Source organism: Barbus barbus, assembly GCF_936440315.1.
Source record: "Barbus barbus genome assembly, chromosome: 41".
NCBI classification, from domain to species: domain Eukaryota; kingdom Metazoa; phylum Chordata; class Actinopteri; order Cypriniformes; family Cyprinidae; genus Barbus; species Barbus barbus.
The window spans coordinates 4900666-4922940 of NC_136719.1; the positions used below are offsets into that span (position 1 = coordinate 4900666).

The 22275-nt window shown below is 37.4% G+C and overlaps 1 protein-coding gene across 4 annotated transcripts in view; it reads right to left on the minus strand.

Annotated features, from left to right (window-relative positions):
• LOC306860986 (histone deacetylase 7-like) overlaps window positions 1–22275 on the minus strand; it is an 87450-nt gene that overhangs the window by 19800 nt on the left and 45375 nt on the right. For 2 of the 4 annotated variants that reach the window (XM_079403027.1, XM_079403029.1), the window contains exons 3-16: window positions 21854–22011; window positions 21239–21326; window positions 16164–16281; window positions 15961–16061; window positions 13259–13381; window positions 12242–12351; window positions 10901–11002; window positions 9043–9205; window positions 7997–8178; window positions 7520–7702; window positions 6980–7196; window positions 6760–6893; window positions 4616–4736; window positions 4344–4393 (exon numbers count right to left, since the gene is read on the minus strand). In XM_079403027.1, coding sequence (XP_079259153.1) covers window positions 4344–4393; window positions 4616–4736; window positions 6760–6893; window positions 6980–7196; window positions 7520–7702; window positions 7997–8178; window positions 9043–9205; window positions 10901–11002; window positions 12242–12351; window positions 13259–13381; window positions 15961–16061; window positions 16164–16281; window positions 21239–21326; window positions 21854–22011 — 1850 coding nt within the window. Of the gene's footprint in view, window positions 1–4343; window positions 4394–4615; window positions 4737–6759; window positions 6894–6979; window positions 7197–7519; window positions 7745–7996; window positions 8179–9042; window positions 9206–10900; window positions 11003–12241; window positions 12352–13258; window positions 13382–15960; window positions 16062–16163; window positions 16282–21238; window positions 21327–21853; window positions 22012–22275 lie in introns of all 4 variants that reach the window. The other 2 variants (XM_079403026.1, XM_079403028.1) reach the window with 1 other exon arrangement.

Below are 22275 nucleotides of genomic sequence, written 5' to 3' on the forward strand. Positions count from 1 at the left end.
AATAGATTTCCTGTTATGTGTCATACTTATGGTATGTTTAAATATTCTTTGTGTGTGGTCTCCATATTGCCATAAACATGGCCTCTCATCGGTACACCGGCTTGTAGGTTATGCATATTATCATGCCTAAAATGTTATATTTTTCACTAGTTTATATGTTTTTAAAGGCTGCATTTATTTGATCAAAAATAAATTTGTCTTTCGGATGAGACGTTAAACCGAGGTCCTGACTCTCTGTGGTCATTAAAAATCCCATGGCACTTCTCGTAAAGAGTAGGGGTGTAACCCCGGTGTCCTGGCCAAATTCCCTCCACTGGCCTCTATCATGGCCTCCTAATAATCCCTATACACTTGATTGGCTCTATCACTCTCTCTCCTCTCCACCTGTAGCTGGTGTGTGGTGAGCGCACTGGTGCCGTTGTCCTGTGGCTGCCGTCGCATCATCCAAGTGGATGCTGCACACTGGTGGTGGTTGAGGAGAGACCCCCCCCACATGATTGTAAAGCGCTTTGGGTGTACAGCAATACACAATAAAGCGCTATATAAATGCATCATTCATTCATTCATTCATTCATACTTTAAAAACAGCGATATTGTGAAATATTATTTCAATTTTAAATACCTGTTTTCTAATTTAATATATTGTAAAATGTAATTTATGCCCGTGATCAAAGCTGAATTTACAGCATCATTGCTCCAATCTTCAGTGTCACATGATCCTTCAGAAATCATTCTAATATACCGATTACTGCTCTGTTTCATTGATTATTATCAGTGTTGAAAACAGCCGTGCTGATTAATATTCTTGTGGAAACATAATAGGAATCTTTAGTTTTTTTTAGGATTCTTTGATAAATATAAAGTTGAAAGGAACATCATTAGTTTGACAGAGAAATCTTTTGTGACATTATAATGTCTTTATTTGTTAATGCCTTGATAAATACAAGTATTAAATATTAAAAAAAAAACAATGACCCCAAACTTTTGAAATGTACTAGATTCAAGGCTGTTTAAATGCAGTTGCTAGGGTGTTCTGATTGGTTGCTAGGGTAATTTTAGATAGTTTCTTAGTTGTTGTGGGTAGTTGCATAGCTACATTTGCATGCTTTTATCACACATTGGCACAAAACAGATCTTTTTACACACACTTGTGCAATCTGATCTTTTAGAATCAGATTTTTCAGTATGTGCCACTTTCAAATCTAGCTCAAAATCTGAAATGTACCTAATTATCCTCTCAAGTCTGGATTTTTCACCTTTGTTACTAAGTCATTTCTGCTTTCATGGAGCATATGTCACGGCAAGTGAGCAATAAGAGGAAGTAAATGTATCAAAGAAGTTGATAAAAAGCATAAATAAAATTAAACGCTCTAACAGGGCGCTAATCTGTGCAACACATATGTTCTCAAATAAACACCAGATAACACTCATTTCACAATGGCTACCGTTAACTGTTTGGTTACCAACATTCTTCAAAATATCTTCTTTTGTGTTCAACAGAAGAAAGAAACTCATACAGCTTTGGAACAACTTGAGGGTGAGAAAATAACAAAATTTAATTTCTGGGTGAACTATCCCTTTAAATGGGAAGCCGAGCGCTCCAAAACAGTGATACAACAGCCACGTTTTCACACAAACACTTCTTCAGTTCAAGTCTAATGAGGTATAATTCAACGGTGCAGGATAAACTTAATACATGTGATTTGAACAAACCCCCAACTCTGAGTGGTAGCAATAGTGATGCTAACTTTAGTAAGAGAAAAGAGACCATCATTACTCTATAAAACTGCATTCATAAGCGGCAGGAGAGTAAGGGGTGGCCATGAGAAGAAAGAATGAGGTTATACATTCCCCTCTCTCCCTTTTGTTTGTTGCCCTGCTCCCCACATCTTCCTTCTCTCTTTTCTCTTTCATTTTCCCTCATCCTTTTTTTTTTTTGCCGAACTTGCATTGCTTGTGGTTTGGCACCGTGAACAATGAGAGGGCTGGAATTTCTTTTATCCTTCATGGCACATATTGTTCCAATCATTCCACATGGACCTGCTCTGAGCTTGATCGTCAGAGTGAAGTTTTCAACATTTTCTCCAAATTTTCAGCCGGGGTTCTGCCTGGATAGACTGCGCTGGGATCAGTGCTCTCTAACCTCAGATCTGTCACAGAAGGGTCCACTTTTGCCATATTGACTGTCAGCCAGTGGTTTCTTCTAGAGCAGGTGTCAATGTGGGCTTGCTTTGAGGGAACTTAGTGGCCACAAATGTCATGATCACTGTTCTTAAACCTAAAATTACAAATGGGACACTCTACGGTGTCATGTACTTCAGTGCATGCAGATCAAGACTGATCCTGGGTCACCATTTTGAGGTTGTTTTACCCAGTTTTCACACTGTTTACTTAAAGGGATAGTACATCCAAAAATGAAAATCCTGTTAGCATTTACTCATCCTCTTGTTGTTCTAAACGCATAAGACTTTCGTTCAACTTCAAAACACATTATGTTTAATGAAACCTGAGATTTTTGTTCCTCCACTGAAAGTCCATGAAACCACAACTTTGATGCTACATAAGGACATCGCAAAAGTAATCAATGTGAATAGAGCGGTTTAAGCCAAGTATTTTGATGAAACACAACCACTTTATTTAATGAACTGATTTAATTTAGGCTTTTATTCATAGACACAATCATCAATATACAGTAGATATATTGAGCACATTAAATATGGTAAACAGAAGCTCAATCGTGACTGTTCGAGGTGTGAGAACCAATTAGGTTTGTTCTTATGAATCAGACAGGTATGGATGAGCTTCCGCTTATCATTTTTGATGAGCTTTATGCATGTGTGTTGAGCAATGCATGTGAAAAGTCTTTACGAGCATTGCTTTTGCTTTTTTTTTTTTTTTTGAATGTGTTAAAGTTATGTCCAATAAACAGTGTTTCTCCATTATATCCCTTTCAATTTATGTAATATGTTGATAATAAAACATCAAATAGATGTACCATACATTGACTATAACAATAAAAGAATATTTATTTCACTCAAAAACTATAGTAAGCCTTTGTATTTGTTTTGTATATGTTTTGTCACATTTTTTTTACTTATTACTTCTTAAAACTTGAAAAGACTAAGTGAAATGGTCTGTGTGCAGTTCACTTGGGGACCAATTTCACTGTTAACTAACTATGAACTACAAACTTTTTTTGCTTCAAACTCTTAATTGCTTATTAATAGTTAGTAAGGTCATTGTTAAGTTTAGGTATGGGGTCGGAATAAGGTATCTACATGCAGAATAAGGCATTAATATGTGCTAATAGAAGTACTAATAAACAGCTAATAAGCAACTAGTTAACAGTGAGAATTGGTCCCTAAACTAAAGTGTTCCCACATGGTCTATTATTACTTATAGCAGATGAACCCGATTAAAATGTGTCCAAACACAACAGAAAATGGCATGTGGGTCTTCACAGAGCACATAAGATGCTAACTTGGCGGAGAAAAAAAACAAAAACATGTGGTAATACTCCATTTCGATAGTCCACTTTAGACATTCTACTAACTATAAGTAACTTTGCAACTACATGTCAACTATAGCAGTCATTTGAGTATGAGTAGAATGTCTGCATAATATCTGCTAACACTTTATTAGTACATGTCAACTTATTCTACAAACCCTAACAGTCTAATAATACTCTAATGAGAGTTAGCTGACATGTAGTCGCAAACTAATGAGAGGTAGTTGACGTTGTTGGAAAGTTATTTATGTAGTTATAGTAAATAGTGTCGAACGTAGACCATCATAAAATGTAGTCACATGCTCATACGCACATACTAATTCATGAGACCGGTCTTAATGCACATGGCCAAAAATGAAAATACTTTAACATTCTTTGCTAAAATTGCACTTTCCATATCAATAATAATAATTAAATTAGTGCTGTCAAACGATTAATCGCGATTAATCGCATCCAAGTTTTTATCTACATTACATATGTATGTGTACTCTGTATATTTATTATGTTTATATAAATACACACACATGCATGCATATATTTTGAAAATATTTAAGTTTATACATTTATATATTCATATTATTATATTTTATATTGTATAAATATATTTAATATATAAACATAACATTTTTCTTAAATATATACATGCATGAGTGCGTATTTATATATACATAATAAATATACACATTATGTAAACAAAAGCTTTTAGTTTGGATGCGATTAATCGCAATTAATCATTTGACAGCACTAAATTAACCCAGTTATCAACAAGTAATACACTGGCCACCAACATATCAAGTTATGGAGTGTGTGCGACTGTGTGTGTGTTTTCACTTACCCCGACTCCCCCACAGGGCAGCATGACGAACATCCGCTGTGACAGTATGCCTGTTGGACACAGAGTGACGTCAAGCAGATTAACTGTCATTCTCGCATTCGCCGCTTGGCATTTCCAACACTTTAGTCATTTTGAAAGTCGCTTATATTCGTGTGTTGGCGTGCCTGCGTGCCTTTGCTTTGAAAAATGAGGCGTTGTGCTGGCCAAGCTGCAGTTGACTCACATCTATCAGATGTGAATTGTGTGTGTGTGTGTGTGTGATGATGTGTTACCGGCCAGTTTGCGATTGTCCAGTTTGAGGCGGTTGAGTGGATTGGTGCCGTACAGCAGAACGTGGCGCTCGGTATGGACAGACTGTAACTCCTCTAGGGTGGCCTTCCTTCCCCGAATACTCTGCAGAGGAAGCAAAAACATCAAAGACTTGAGAGAGGATTTTCATGGTGCAAACATGGTGTCAGCATTGGAGTTATTAAAAGCAGGGAGGTTTTCGGATATCTTTTTTCAATATAATGACAGTGAATATGGACTGAGAAATTAAAAAGATGAGAATTAAGTTTTGAAAAAAGGAAGGAAAAGTTTACATTACACCTATGTCGTACGTCAGGGTTCATTTTTGGGTGAACTATGCCTTTAATGTCGCTTTCTGATGCTGCGTTTGAATTTTCATGCCGCACTACGCAGCATCAGAAAGCAACATTAAAGGCATAGTTCACCCAAAAATTAAAATTCTGTCATTAATTACTCACCCTCGTGTCGTTTCAAACCCGTGAGACCTCCGTTCACAAATTAAGATATTTTTGATGGAATATGAGAGCTCAGACCCTCCATAGACAGCAAGGGTCCTTACATGATCAAGGCTCAGAAATGTAGCAAGGAGATCGGTAAAATAATCCATGTGCCATCAGGGGTTCAACCGTAATTTTATGAAGCTACGAGAATACTTTTTGTGTGCAAAGAAAACAAAAATAACGACTTCATTCAACAATTCGTCTCCTTCTGTACGTCACCCTGGCGCCATTTTGGATTATATCCGCTGGACGGAAACTGCGTACGCTCTTCTGTGTCAGCTGAAGCGTATACGTCTTCTACGTATATTTACGTTTGATTTGAACGAAAACAGCGCATCCGGTATGCGGCTAACACAGAAGAGCGTACGCAGTTTCCGTCCAGCGGATATCCTCCAAAATGGCGCCAGGGTGACGTGGAAGAGACAAATTAATTAGTTTTTAATATTCAACAGGCAAAGTTCTTCTAAATGCAAAAAACCCCTGAACATCTGGGGAAAAAAAAGCTGAATATTTATCTTGTGACCATTTTGTGACTATTTTAACAAAAGCAGCAATAAAATTATATACAGTGCCCTACAAAAGTATTGGGCAAAAAAAGCTCACATCAATGAGTGGGATGAACTCTAAAAGTGCTGTTCTTTTTATTTGGTAAAACATGTGTTGAAACGGCTAATAATAAAATGTGACATTCTGTAGTTTTGTCTCATATTCATGTAAATGTCTCCACAGCCAACAGAGCAATTTTGTCTTTACTGTTCCAATACTTTTGGAGGACACTGTATATATATATATATATATATATATACACACACACAGAGAGATCATGGCTTTAAATATGGATATTTTTCTTACACAAGAGCATTGATTCACTTCAGAAGGCCTTTATTAACCCCCTGGAGCTTTTTATGATGGATGGATGTGCTTTTTTGGGCTTCACAATCTCAACAGCCATTCACTACAATTATAAGCTTGGAAGAGTCAGAACATTTTTAAATATAATTCCGATTGTACTTGTCTGAAAGAAGTCATATACACCTAGGGTAAGTCATATACACCTAGGGTGAGTCATATTTTGAAGAATGTTGGTAACCAAACTGTTGACAGTAAACATTGACTTCCATAGTATTTTTTTCATCATTCTATGTAAGTCAATGGCTACCGTCAACTGTTTAGTTACCAACATTCTTCAGAATATCTTTCTCTGTGCTCAACAGAGGAAAAAACTCTTTGTTTGTAACTCTTTTTTGGTGAACTATCCCCTTAAATTTCAATCTGTTCCTCACATGAATCTATGACGTAGCTTCAGAAGACTATAATATAGAATAATTGGATGCGTGATATCCTAATAAACTAATTTTATAATACCTTTATGGTGTATTTTGTCACTTTGAAGCTTTACAGATTCTTATTAACATACATTTTAATAAGCCCAAAATTCTTTTGCATTCCACTGAAGAAAGTCATGCAAGTTTGCTCAACATGAGGGTGAAAAAATTATGACAGAATGTTAATTTTGGGCATAATTGTGCCTTAAATGTGGATGTGTTCAAGAGAATGTTGAAAATAATGGCAGGACAGATTATTCAGCGCCCCCTTTAGGAAAGAGAGGAAATGCATGCTGTAAATACCTCACACTGGCCCCTGAGGCCCCTCTCCTGCAAGCGCGACCAGATGCTCTGGATTCTCCCAGCATGCTCTGGGTGGCTGCTGTTGTCTCCACATGCACACTGGTGCTTCAGCATTTGGGAGTCATAAACCAGACCTGCACACACACACACATTGAGGTTTGAGTCAGCGTGAGTGTATCATCTGCTGCAGAGTGCCGTGTGATTGGTGGAGACGGTGTACCCGTGGTGAAGCGCGTCTGGCTCTGGGGCGGCTCCGGGGCTGTGGTGAGAGGCAAGGCTTTGTCCGGCAGCGTCAGCGAGGTGGAGGCTGGAGACGACTGCGTACGAGAGAGCGGACGGTGTGCGGCACCGAGCATCATGGGTACCGCCAATGTCTCCATGTGAGCCGTCTGTCTGCGCAGTTGCTGGAGTTGTTTTTGTGTTTCCCACAGACGTGACTGAAAAGAAAGCATTTCAGCATGAAAACATGCCTGCATAAACTCTTCAACTGCATCAGATAATTGTCTGTAATAAAATATGATATTTTGTATTGAAAAGTAGTACTACATGGAAAAAAATTATTCTCAATTTCTGTAATGTGACAAAATTATGATACGGTATATGATATATGAATGGTATTTACACCTCATAGTAGTATTTTTAATTTTCACTTTTAAATGATATGTGACAACATTTTGGCAGATGTTTTTGGCACCACAAAAAGTGTACGGCTTATTCTTCTCATGCATGTTTGCTTCAGGTTTGGTGGGTTGTGTCTAACCTGGTTGAGAATGAGGGCGTGTTGCAGGTTGAGTTGCTCCTCTTGATTCTCCAGCTCTCTCTGAGACTCCGCCCTCACCCTGCCCTGGTGGGCGTCGCCCGCTGACGGCCCCACCTCCTCGGAGTCCATGTCCTCTGACGGGATCTGCCGGAGACGAGGCTTCTCGCTGGACTTCGACATGAGCTGCGGGACACAGACAGAGATCCGGATCAATCTGTTTCCATTCTGGAAACACAGCCACAAACTTGTGTGAAATTTCACATCTTGAATGAACAAAAAACTAAAAATGTGTTTCCAAAATATGATTTTAATTGCATTTCAAATCAAATACGAATGCAGTTTGGATGAGACTTGTAAAATAAATCAGATTTCTATCCTGATTACAAACATCTAAAGAGATTTGCTTCTGATATGTCAAAAATCACTGCATTATCCCTGTCCTAGAGTAAAGTGAGGCGTGACAGGTGCGATCTGTACCTTGCCCAGGTGAGTCTGATGCTTGAGTCTCTCCAGGAGGGCAGCGCTGTGCTGCTGCTGATGGAGCAGGTGAGGATGGAGCATGCGGGGACTCTGGGGCAGTGGTTCGGAGCGGGTCCGGCTCAGCGGCTTATGAGGACCAGACGCGCTGAACTGCAGAGGAACTGGACCCAGACCTGGAACTGAACACAGACAGCAGGGACAAATCTAATTATACTTTCATAAAAACAGAAGGAGATGAACGCATAATATTCCAGTAGATATCAAAATATCATGCCATATAGTTTAGATCACACAAAATAGAAAATGAACATGATCCACAATATCTTAAATATAACAATAGATCATCATTAACTCATATTACATTAATTATAAATACATACTTTTTATGTTTATATTTGTATGTAATTCATATTTTTAATATTGATTTTGTATTTAAATATTAGACTGTCCAGTTTTTTGTTTAGATTTTTGTTTTCTTAAGAATAGTATAACTAATATTTTCTGATAAATATAATAAATAATTATCATTATATACACTGTTTTTGAAAGAAGTCTCTTATGCTCACAAAGGTTTTATTTCATCACAAGTACAGTAAATTAATATTGTATGGTATATTACTATTAAGTAATATTTTTTTTTATATTTATTTTATTTTTTATTTGTTCCTGTAATGCATAGCTGAATTTTCAGCATCATTAAAAAGAACAAAATTATTTGAAACTGAAATAAATTTGTAAAAGACTTTACTTTCACTGTCACTACTAATCAATTTAATTGCTAATTAAAATTATTTATTTCATAAAATAAAATAAAATGAACCTTACTGACTAATAATGTCCTATATTTGTTTGTTGTGTAAACTACACACAAATAAATAAATGTAGTTTATATTCTGAATATTGTCATTTGTCACTGCTATGTTATTCCCAACAGCTAGGCTATTGTTTCAAGCAGTGACCACTAGGTGGAGCACATATCAAGCATATTGTACTTCAGTAGCATTTCCTCTCAGCATGATTGAGGCTGCGTTAGGATCTCTTACCGGCCAGGAGAGGGGTGTGTACGAGTCCAGAGGGTTCCAGGATGAGGACGGGCTGTATGAGCGGCCCGCTCTGCTCTTCCATACCCAGAGGAACCAGCACCGGAGACCCACCCGGCACCATCGACACACGACCCAGCTTCAGCGAGCCCAGCTCACTCTCCAGCTGCAGAAACAGCACCGCAAGAGAGCACTTCACATCACGCTACCAGCTTCTGGGTTGAACTGCAGCCTCAAAATAACTCATGAATATTATCATATGAGGCATTACCCCTGTAAAAGTACATTACAGCGATTCTAAACTAGTCTCGGCTCAGTTCGGACAGGTTTAAAAAAATAATACTAAATGTAAATAATTAATGCAACTAAGACATGAAACATCAAAACTCAATTTTGTTCAAGAAAGTTTTTGGTACTGTATTTTGTCAACACTTGATGTTTAAACTATAAGAGAAACAGTGTGTTAATTCATTGCTTATATGGAAAGCAACACATTTGTTACACTGTAAAAGTTGAGCCAACTTAAAATTTTAAGATTTTTGAGTTTTCTCAACTTGTTATTTTAAGTTTATACAACAAAATGTTGAAAATATCCTGAAAAAAAAAAAAATCTGCTGAAGCTGGTTGCCTTCAAATTTTAAGTTGGCTCAACTTTCTTACAGTGTACTTTTATTTGAGTTATTCTCATGTTATCTAAGGCTCTCACTTACTTGTGGGCGATTTTAAAATTCAAATGATGATGCGTTTCCCTGACATAGCCTACACCCCGGTACAGATGCTATGCAGCTTGCAGTGTTGACAGATTCGTCGGTTATAATGGGAGCAATGTAGTTTTGTACAATTTTCAATCAATTACAATATTGTTTAATCAAAAAGGCTGGAATATCCCTAGTGAAAAATAAATATAATGAAATACATTTATTTCATGCTAAGTATGCTAAAATGCATTTAAATATGCACTTATGTACTTAATCAAAATTACAATTGTACTTTTGGTATACTAAACTGGTATAAAGTCTGCTAAATTGGAACAACTAATTTTGTACTTAAAGCATTTTTATTGTGAGGAAGTAGTGCTGAAGTCCAACTAAAGATATACTGAAGTACATTTGATTGTGCTAAAGAGGAACTATTACAAACACTTAAGGTACACTCTAAATATCTTGCATTATAGACTATTGTTCAAAGATCAATCCTCATCAACAGTGACATTAAAACAGTTTAATAAGAAGAAATGCACATTGTGAACAAGTTTTATTCCAAATAAAGTTGAATTATAATTTTTATACCAGTAATCTCAAGCGATATGTCAGTAAATATGTTAATAGATATGAACTGAACTATACTTTGTATGAAATAAATGTATTTTAAATATATTACTTTTTTACTAGGGATTATATTGACCAATTATCATCTAGGAACATAATTATTTGTATTGTAATTATTTTTATGAATAGAAAAATAATTCAAAAACTCAAAAATAAAACTCCGATATTATAGTGTAAATTCAAAAAGTAACATCTCTTGAGAAAAAGAAGTGTGTTTAATTGTGCAAAATGTGCACTTCAAAACTTAAAAGACTATTTAAAAACTGTGCTTGCAGATAATATAATATTAATGAAATAAAAGGCCACTTAAGTTTATACCTTTTCTTATCTAACTTTGCAATGTCAAATTAAACATTTTACTTTAAAGTACATTTTCAATCTTTATATTTTAATAATCTTTCGTCATGTTTTAAAGAAGTGCATGTAAAGTACTTAATTATAATTTTAACTGTAGTTAAGTTGTGCAATTCTTGTTAGGAATTACTGATCACTGACTGTAAGAAAAACCAAGGCTGTGGTGCTGATTGCGATACCTTGGTGTTGGCGGGGAGGCCGAGCGTGATGGTGGGGAGACTGGAGGGATTATGCACGGTGAAGTGAGTTAAAGAGCCGTCCTGCAACAGCAGCCTCTGAGCCTGAAACACACACACACACACACACACACGGCACAACAATTACACAGGAATTAGGGGGGGAAATGCAGCTAAACAGTCAACATTTCACTTTTTTTTCATATCTGTATTCTATAATTCAAAATATTCGATGACTATTATTCACAGCAGGCCTAGTTTTGGGTAAAAGTTGCTAATATGAAATGTTTTTTTAATGAAAAGCAACTTTTTTATTTTTTTTATAAATTATTTATTTCAGCAAAGCATTATTCATGCTTATAATTTGCAGCTGCCTTTATATTTGATGTTGATTTGTTTTATTAGTATAATAATCAGCCATAAAATCTGGTCACACTTTAATTCGGGGACCAATTCTCACTATTAACTAACAATTAACTATGACTTCTGCCTCAATAAACTCCAAATTCTTTGCTCATTAATAGTTGTTAAGTTCAAGGTATGAAGTAGGATTAAGGAATCTAAAATATGGTCAGAATAAGACATTAATATGTACTAATAAACAGCCAATATGTTAGTAAAATGGCAATATGCATGCTAATAAGCAACTAGTTAAGAGTAAAAATTGGTCCCTACCAAAAAAGTTTATTAAATTGATTAAATCAATTGAATAAATAATAATATTTTGTTGACTACGGATTTTAAAAGAACCAAAATGCCATCAAAAAATTAATTTCCATGGGGCAAATATTGACCCTTAATAAAAAAAAAAAGTCTGTGATCTACTCTTGCGTGCGAGTGGACGAGGCTCCTGTGTGCGACCCATCAGAGAGATGTGCATTTATTCAAGCCCAAAAATGGAGTAATAAAGCGATGAGGAGGCTTGGGATGGAAACGGGAGATTGGGTGTCCTGGCAGCTGCCTGCAGCTGTCCTTCTCCAGTGTCTTTGTTTAAAACATGTCATTATGCCAAAGGGCGGTGCGAAGCAGGAACCTCCTGAAACAAGCCCTGTCGAGCTCTGCTTTCTCAACAAACGCCCCGAGCAAACAACTCCCACCAGAGGAATATTAAAGAACTGTCCCATCATGCTTCTGTGTGTGTTTGTCTGAGAGTTTGTCCTCTCCACAACAAAAAAAACATTGCATTTTTTTAAAATTTGCATTATAGACTGCATCATTACATGAGCCATTTTCCATAAATGTTAGGATATATAATTGCATTACCAGAACTCCATTATAAGGAAGCCAAGATACACCTTAGAGACCGGGCTGAGGAGTGTATTTTGGGAGTGTGAGGACTGTTACCTCATGGGACAGGCTGGCGGTAGCGGGCAGCACTCCGTTCTCATTGGGCAGGCTGTCGTTTGGAGAGCTGCAGCCGGACACTGGAGTACTGCTGCTGCTGGGGGACGAATCTGAGAGCAGCAAACAAACACAATCTGTCAGTCTAAACATGGATCAATGCACATGTATTAAAGGGATAGTCAACCCAAAAATGACGATTCTGTCATCATTTACTCGTAGCGTTCCAACCCCGTGAGACTTTTGTTCATCTTCAGAACACAAATGAAGATCATTTTAATGAAATCTGAGCGATTTCTGTCCCTCCGTTGACACTCAAAAAGTTTATAAAGAGATCGTAAAACTATATGAATCAAACAGTTCAGTCCAGATTTACTGAAGAGACTCGATCGCTTTATATGATGAACAGATTGAATTTAGGCTTTTATTCACATATAAACACTGATCAGCAGACATAAGCTCAATCATACTTGCCTGATGCACAAGAACAAACCTGAAGCTCAAACATACCGCATGACACGAGAATAAACCTCATAAACGATATGTGCTTTAATTAATATTTATATGTGAATAAAAGCTTAAATGAAACCCTGTTCATTATATAAAGCATCAAAGTGGTAGTTGCGTCGATTGTCAACAGAGGGACAGAAATCTCTCAGATTTCATAAAAATATCTTAATGTGTGTTCTGAAGATGAATGAAAGTCTTACAGGTTTGGAAGGACATGAGGGTGAGTAAATGATGACAGAATTAAAATTTCTGGGTCAACTATTCCTAAAAATTGTATTATGCTAAATGAATGTAACTATGCAACAATGTTCCTTTAACTGACAGGACATGAGAATATTTAGTTTAATCTTATAAAATATGCACAATTAAAAGCAAGAAAATGCCTAAACGACATGTAACTTTTACAAAATGATAAAAAAACAACTAAATGAGTATCTATACATACAATATGACTACAGCAAAAGAGTTCAATCATAACAACAAAAAGCAGCGGTAGGGTGTTGTAGTTACCCAGCGTGTCAGGGACGCGGTGTTTGACGGCGGGCGGCGCGCTCTCTTTGCGGGTCAGCGGGCTCTTACGGGTGTTCAGGTGCTTCTTTAACTTATGCTTCACCTTCAGGTTGGGCTCTGAGGCTGTAACAAGAACAAAACAGCAATAGTTGTTTCAGTCAGTTTGGGTCGTTTGCTGTACTTTTGCAGGTTCAGTTGTAGTTTATTTGTGTCATACGCCTGTGTTGATGTCTCATCAATGCGCTCTTTAAAAATTAACAATTCATGATGACAAATAACAACCATGTGTATGAATGAAAATATACAGTACCATCAATAAAATCAACATAAGCACAACAAACAACCAGCATGTGTTTCACAGACAATCTACGGGCTGTAATAACCGTATGGCAACACTTAATAACACAGTCACACACACACACACACACAAAGCGTGTAGTAAGTGCTGTATCTCTACATTTATATTTTAGCTCAGTATAAAGAAACGATTCAGGACTTTCAATAAATAAATTTGCCGTGCTTCTTCAGAAAAGTTGTCTGAATTGTAGTTTTTGGGTGAACTATCCCTTTAAAGGGATCATATGATGCGATGTCAAGTTTTCCTTTCTCTTTGGAGTGTTACAAGCTGTTTGGGCTTCATAGCTGCAAAGACTAAAGTCTCAAACCCAAAGAGATATTCTTTATAAAAGTTAAGACTCATCCACGCCCTCCTAAAACGGCTCATTCAAACATGCTCCCACATGTTTATGTCACTGTGTGGGAAGATTGGCATAACACCGCCCGTATGTATACGTAAAGAAAGAGGGCATAACTATTCTCGCTGTAGTATTGTTGTTCCCGCCGGAGCCATGTCCTGGAGATGCTGGGTTTCGTTGTGAAAGAGAAACTACTTTCTTTGGGCTTCCAAAAGAGGACACAACTAGAAATCAGTGGTTAAGTTGTGTTTACAACACTGTTCCAGAACAGTTCAACCCAAATATTGGAGTGTGTGCAGCGCATTTTACGGAGGACTGTTTCCTGAACCTGGAAGAGTAGTCTACAATGCTGGCTTTCTCAAAGGCTGTTTCTATAAAGTGGGGCAATTCCAACTTTGTAAGGACAGTCTGGCACTTCTGACTCACAACCTGTAACTATGTTTCTTATTTAAAGAACTTGCCACTGACGATTCAAATGCAAGTTTTGAGCAGTGTAGCGTAGCGCTTGTTGTTTGTTGTTCCTCCGATCACAAATGTAGACATGGTAATGTTTATGCGGCGCGATGCAACGCAACGAGTAAAAAGAATATAATCAGTAATTATGTCCCCACCGGATGCAACAAATGCCTTGTTTATAATGGGTTTTATTGTTTTTTTCTCGTCGTGCATCACACGGTGTAACATTTCTGTCACATGCTTGAGGTATTCGGCCAATCACAACTCACTGGATAGCTGGCCAATCAGAGCACGTCTCGCTTCTCAGAACGATGAGCTTTGTAAAAACCGATGCGTTTCAGAAAGGCAGAGCATAGAGGAGCAACAATAATGTACAGTATGTGGAAAATAATGTTTTTTGAAACTTAAACCGCATAAACGCATTGCATTACACCAAATATTGTTCTTTTTAGCAACGTCATATGACCCCTTTAAGACCAACTATTCGACTGCTCATTTATATAACCCAGCAATTAGTTGATTTAGATGTTGTTTTGCACGTCTATTGACCTGTAACTACTTACAGTATATGCAACAATAGCATCTACTTCCCCTCTGTTTGATCACACAGTTTTGTGCTTTTGTTGCTGGTTCAGTTCTGACATCTCTTCTGTACTTCCTGCTAATTGTTTTTGTCATTATAAAAACACTAGTTCTGGCAGCGGATGTGTTGAGAACTGTAATTCCACAGCTGTACTTACTCGTCTTTACCAGTAAATGACATGACTCTGCCAGCATCATGTTAAAAGCTTCCTCGTTTGACCATCGAGTGCAAAGTGATCCTGACAGATGGCGCTGAACTGATACGAAGTGGACAGGTGAAGTATTTCAATACAATTGAAAATTGAAGTATACAATTTTTGCATTTCGGTGTTGCATCACGAATAAAAAAATCTGAACGGCTGTTTGAAAACATGCAATGAATTAACTTCCTTTTCTTTTCTGTGACTCCCTTTTGTGTACTTTTTTGTGTTCTTTGTGGTGCTTTTTCTATAAGTGCCACCTACTGTCAGAGAGAGAATTTGCATTTTTATTTAGTTTATCCGCATTGGTCTGAACAGACAAATCGAATGTGAATATTAGGCAGAATTTTACTGCCGCATATTTGTGTTTGGTGTGAACAGACTTTTACAGTTACAGGTTTAGAGCAGATGCTGAACCCATAAAAGTATGAGCGATAATTATAGTGATGATTGGCACTACAAAAGCAGAACAAAGACATTTAAACTCTGCGGCTTCATGTGAGTAACTGGACGTCCAATCAGCATTATTATGACATAATGAGCCGCGGTGTTTCGCCCGAGGGGCTGACAGGGGAGTGTCTCTCAGAGGTAAATGAGAAGTTACGCAAGGCCTTGTTAACAGAGTGCTGCCTGGAGGAAAGCGAGGCGCTGGGAGTTTGTCTGAAAGCTTCCAGGCTCATCCCGCCCGTTCTCAGCTGATCTGTATGTAGATGCTGATGAATGAAGTGTCATGTGATGTTGTTTATATGTATGTGTGACGGTGACATACTCGCTCGTCTCAGGGGTGTTTCGTCGGGCCCTTCGCTGAGAGCTGGTTTTGTGGAGGACAGGAGCGGCTGTACAGGAGCGCTGGGATCTGGAACCAACTCCCTGAGGGAACAGAGAAGAGATTTATTTTAAGATCTGAAGAAAAGCATGTACTTTTAGTATGTAACTTAACAGTTGCGGGTGGATATGAGAGCTGTTTCTAACCGGTAGGCGACGGACGGGCTCCTCAGAGGGTTGGAGTTGGTCCTCTCCAGCACCGCCTTCTGCTTCTTCAGAATCACTTGCGCCAGTTTCTGCTTCACCAATGCACTGGCAACAGCACCTGTCAATCAATACAACCAGCCAATGACATGACAATGTGCCACTTGATTGGTTTAAAAAATGCAAGTTACAATGCAAAAAAATATTAAAAAAAGGAAAAAATTCTCGATGTTAGACATTTGTCAGGCATTTATTTATTAGAGTGTGGGCCTCAATCAATACAGCCAGCCAATTAAATAATGCCAAACCACATTATTAAAAAGACGCGACAATGCAAATATACAGTCATGGCCAAAAATATCAGCACCCTTGGTAAATATGATCAAAGAAGGCTGTGAAAATTAATCTGCATTGTTAATCCTTTCGATCTTATATTAAAAAAAAATCACAAAAATCTAACCTTTCATTGGATAATATGAATTTAATAATTGGGGTGCCAATAATTGTGTCCAACGTGTATTAGAGAAAAACATTTATTTGATAATGATATTTCCTCCCATTTTAAATTCTTATTATCCAAAGAAAGGTTAGATTTTTGTGATTTTTTTTTTTATATAAGATCGAAAGGATTAACAATGCAGATTAATTTTCACAGCCTTCTTTGATCCTATTTAACAAGGGTGCTGATATATTTGGCCATGACTGTAGCTCTTTTTCAATGTCAGGAACAGTATACTAATCTTTTTTTATATTAATTTAATTTTAAACATATCTTCAATAATGTTAATTTTATTTCTTAATTTTGTTTAATTTATTTTAATTATTTATTATACTTTATATTTTATTTTGCATCATGTTATTTTAGTTTAGTTTAGTTGGCCATGGACTATGCCATTTTAAGTAACTAAAGTAAGATTTAATATTTTTCAATTAATTTTAAATTATAATTATGTATTTTACATTTTTTTAATTTATATATATTTTTTTATTTTATTACATTAAAATAAAAAAAAATATTGTATATTAATTTAACCCTTGTGCACCCTTTTTTGTCCACTATGGACCTAAGTGTAACTTTTTTTTATTGATGCACAAGGGTTAATTAATATTTTTTATTTTATTATGTTGTTATTTTTATTTTATTTTATATTTTTAAATTAATTTTAAATTATTATTATTTTTATTATTACATTAAACTAAAAATATTAAATTAATTGTATTTTTTTTTTTGAAAAAAAATTATTACATTGTTATTTTTAGTTTATTTTATATTTTATTTTCGTTTAGTCTATTTTAGTTTAGTTTAGTTGGCCTTAAAATAGGCCAATTTAAGTAACTAAAGTAAGGCATTTTTTTTTAAATAAGGCAAATCTGATATTAATAGTAGTCACTGACCCAATGTAGTTTTTAAAGGGCAGTTTTCTCCCACAGAAAAATGTCAGCGATGTTTCTATCCAGGGCCTGCATTGTGAGTGTGGTTGAGCTCTATTGTGGGGCTGTGCGGCTGAGGTTGCAGTGAGGTCGAGGGAAGGAAACTGCATGTTGACTCAGTGCCTCCCTGTCCTTCCAGAGTGGCCATTATGTGGCGGCTACGTCATGCTGGCTCGAACCAATATGGTCAATATTGACACGGTTACTGTTTGCGTTGCGCGATTAATTTTACCTCTCTGCAGGTGCTTTCTCTCACAACTCCAGCAGCAGTGAATTATCATCGTGCAAGAGACATTTATGCATCACCTACACACTTCTGATGTGGAAATGTGTTTTTAAGTGAGTAATTGATCTTTTTTTGGACAAGAACAGCACTGATTAACACAACAAATCATTGTGTTACAAAACAAATATATATATATATATATATATATATATATATATATATATATATATATATATATATATATATATATATATATATATATAGCCGGAATATTAATATTACTTTTTTGTCTCTTAGAAATGCACATTTGACAGTAGTTGTAGCATGAGTTAGGATGCAGATGTAAATTTATGTTAATCATCAAAAACAGTAACATCTGTAAAAACAGTAACAACCTCATTTTTATACGGTGAATTTTAATTACTGATTACTGTTTAAGTTTTATTCAAATTATCCACAGGTCTTCCATAGTAACATACATTTAGATCATGATAACCACACATATAGTACCTCAATACCATGGTAAAAATATAACTATATGGTTTCTAGGTATTTGTATGAAAAACAGTATAGATGTATAAATTAACAAACACTAGCTTAATCAAAAAATTTTAAATAAATAAAATAATAATTTTATGAAATTTAATTTTAATGTCTACATTAATAATCAAATAAATTTCAATATGAATATTTCCACATTTCTGCTACAATACCACAATTTTACTGCAGTAAATCCACAATAAATGATGGCGATTTGTAGATTAAAAACCTTTCTGTTTCATTTTTCTGCGTGATAAATATGAGCAGCACGGCACTGCGGTTTATATGTATATTTATCCAGAAATGGAAAAATATGAATTCTGCTGTTAAAAACAAATAAAAAAACAGTGTATGAGAGTGGCTATTATGTTCAAACAGTGAAAAACTCAATATTTGTGCAGTGTGCGCATGTCAAAAAAAATATTATTTCCGATTTGAAGCCTGTGACATATAAACGCGCACATCAACCTGATTGCTTTATTTAGCATTCATGTAAACACTACATTCAGATTCATCAATCGGAATGAATTCAGTCCGATTGAAGCAAAAACTGTGCATGTAAACGTAGCCACTGAGTGCTGAGGCGTGTGGTGTGTAAAAGTCACCAACACTCATAACTGAAGAGCACCAAACTTCTACTGGCATTAATATCAGCACAAATACTGTGCGGTGGAGCTTCGTGGAATGTGTTTCCATGACCGAGCAACTGCATGCAAGACTCACATCACTGAAAACAATGGCAAGCATCAGATGGAGTGTGTAAAGCATGCTGACTCTGGACTCTGGAGCAGTGGAAACCTGTTCTGTGGAGTGACGAATCACGGTTTTCTATTTGGCAGTCTGATGGGCGAGTCTGGATTTAGCAGATGCCAGGTGAATGTTACCTGCCTGACTGATTTGTGCCAACTTTGGTGGAGGAGGTATGAAATGGTAAGGGGATGGGTTTGACCCCTTTCTTCCAGTGAAGGGAAATCCTAATGCTTGAGTCCTGACCTCAACCCCATCAAACACCTTTGAGGGAGACTGTGAGCCAGGCCTTCTCTTCCTCACAAATGCTCTACTGGATGAATAAGTAACTCTATATTAATGTCTGTGCAACTATAATATGATGTCCCTGTTGTAATGGTCAGGTGTCCCAATACTTTTGTCCATAAAATCTATCTGTCTGTCTGTCTGTCTGTCGGTCTGTCTGTCTGTCTGTCTGTCTGTCTGTCTGTCTGTCTGTCGGTCTGTCTGTCGGTCTGTCGGTCTGTCTGTCGGTCTGTCGGTCTGTCGGTCTGTCTGTCGGTCTGTCGGTCTGTCTGTCGGTCTGTCTGTCTGTCTGTCGGTCTGTCGGTCTGTCTGTCGGTCTGTCGGTCTGTCTGTCTGTCTGTCAGTCTGTCTGTCGGTCTGTCTGTCTCTCTGTCTGTCAGTCTGTCAGTCTGTCTGTCGGTCTGTCTGTCTGTCGGTCTGTCTGTCGGTCTGTCTGTCTGTCTGTCGGTCTGTCGGTCTGTCTGTCGGTCTGTCTGTCTGTCTGTCTGTCGGTCTGTCTGTCGGTCTGTCTGTCTGTCGGTCTGTCTGTCTGTCTGTCGGTCTGTCTGTCGGTCTGTCTGTCGGTCTGTCGGTCTGTCTGTCGGTCTGTCTGTCTGTCGGTCTGTCTGTCTGTCGGTCTGTCGGTCTGTCTGTCTGTCTGTCGGTCTGTCTGTCGGTCTGTCGGTCTGTCTGTCGGTCTGTCGGTCTGTCGGTCTGTCGGTCTGTCTGTCTGTCTGTCTGTCTGTCTGTCGGTCTGTCGGTCTGTCTGTCTGTCTGTCGGTCTGTCGGTCTGTCTGTCTGTCTGTCGGTCTGTCTGTCTGTCTGTCAGTCTGTCTGTCGGTCTGTCTGTCTCTCTGTCTGTCTGTCTGTCAGTCTGTCAGTCTGTCTGTCGGTCTGTCTGTCTGTCGGTCTGTCTGTCGGTCTGTCTGTCGGTCTGTCTGTCGGTCTGTCTGTCGGTCTGTCTGTCGGTCTGTCGGTCTGTCTGTCGGTCTGTCTGTCGGTCTGTCTGTCTGTCTGTCGGTCTGTCTGTCTGTCTCTCTGTCTGTCTGTCTGTCTCTCTGTCTGTCAGTCTGTCTGTCTGTCTGTCAGTCTGTCTGTCTATCATTTTGTTATCATTCTATGTTTTGGACATGGCACCAAGGTTTTTTGGTGATCCAGTATATCATAGAAATTTGACAGTAATATTTGAATTAACTTGGAGTAACAGGTAAATACCTGCAGATATGTTAACTATTCAGTGCCATGCGATACATCACAGTACTATGGTTTTACCATCCATCCATTCATTTATGTCTACTGGTATTATATGGTATAGTATGGCACAATCTGTAACTGGCAGGTCACTAGCAGCAGTGAGACAGTAAATACCTTTTATAGCACAACAGGGTGCCCATGTTCAGTGCAGACTCCTCCCATGTGTTTTCAACCACAAAGTTTTGTTTTTACTCTCAGAGCTATTTCCTGAGGCAGCCGTGGCCCTGTTTCAGTTGAGCTACTATTAAAAAAGGGCACTGGCACAATGTAAAACCCTTTTTCTCAGTCCATTTAGTGCATTTCTTAAATCGACTGCAGTTTTCGCACGTTCAATTCTTCTCAGTTGAAGAACTGTGACAAACTAAAATTCTTGGTGCTAAAGATGCATATTAGTGACATTTGAGTGATCAATCATTTTAAAGGCATCTCATTCACGACATGACAAAAACAGAATCTCATGTCTGTCTTGCTAATCAAAGTAACCCCAACCCTAAACTAGCATACTATGTTTGGTGACCACTAGTCATTCTTTTAGACTCTGTATTTGTTACGTAAGCACATAGTAAGTCTGTGAACAGCAGTTATTTAAGGGTTATTGTGTGTGTGTGTCACTCACTCTGTTGACTCTTGTCCTTGTTTTTAAGTTGATGTAGTTGTTGTTTCGCTAGTTCCTGGTCTCGTAGATGCTGCTCCATGTTATATGACTACAAAAAGAGGAGTCGTCAGTCATAATTATTCATAACAATGCTGATTAGTTTATTAAGCTCATTAAGTGCCCAGTAAATACACATATATATTGGATCTCATTCATGAAAGAAATTTAGTTAATAAATCTATTTGTTCATGGATATTGGTTCATCAATTTAGCAACCAATTACAGATAATTTGCTTTTAAACTCATAATCCAGGTAAAAATGAGCTCATCTAATGCTAGGTGTTAACTAGGCTCTGAAATTGCTGTATACAGCTGTAAAACCAATTGGATAATCATCAGTCAAATGAACTAACCCTAACTATAAAATGTGTCCTATTGGGCTAAAATTGAAAGAACCAGTTAGCAGAAAATAACTTCCGTGCTTGCCTGATGCTGTGGATTACAGGTATTAATGTTGTAAATAATGTTCAGTTTCGTGCACAGACTGATCATGTTGTGCACTGTATTGCATGTGTTGCAGTGGTATGACAGGTGTCTGTGTCTCTGCCTGCACTGAGATCAGTGTGAGACATGTACCTGTATGTGCTGCAGCTGCTGCTGGCTGTACTGGGAACAGTGCTGTGGATTGAAGGGGCCGATCAGCAGAGGGGGGTGCAGAGGGGACAGGAAGGCCGGGTCCGAACCCGGACGCACCAGACGCTCACCTACACGCAGGTCCATGGGGGTGGGGTCTTCTGGATGGATAGAGACACATGGAAATTCATTATTAGAATGAAAAAAAATTGAATGATTTGAATGCTTTTATTAATATTAATATTTCTTATTATCATCAATACTGAAAACAGTTGTCATATTTTGTGGAAAATCACACTTTTTCATGATTCTTTGATTAATAGGAAGATCAAAAGTACAGCATTTATTTGAAAAAGCAATCTTTGTGAAATGTCTTTACTATTATTTTTGAGCAATTTAATGATTTAATGCACCCTTGCTAAATA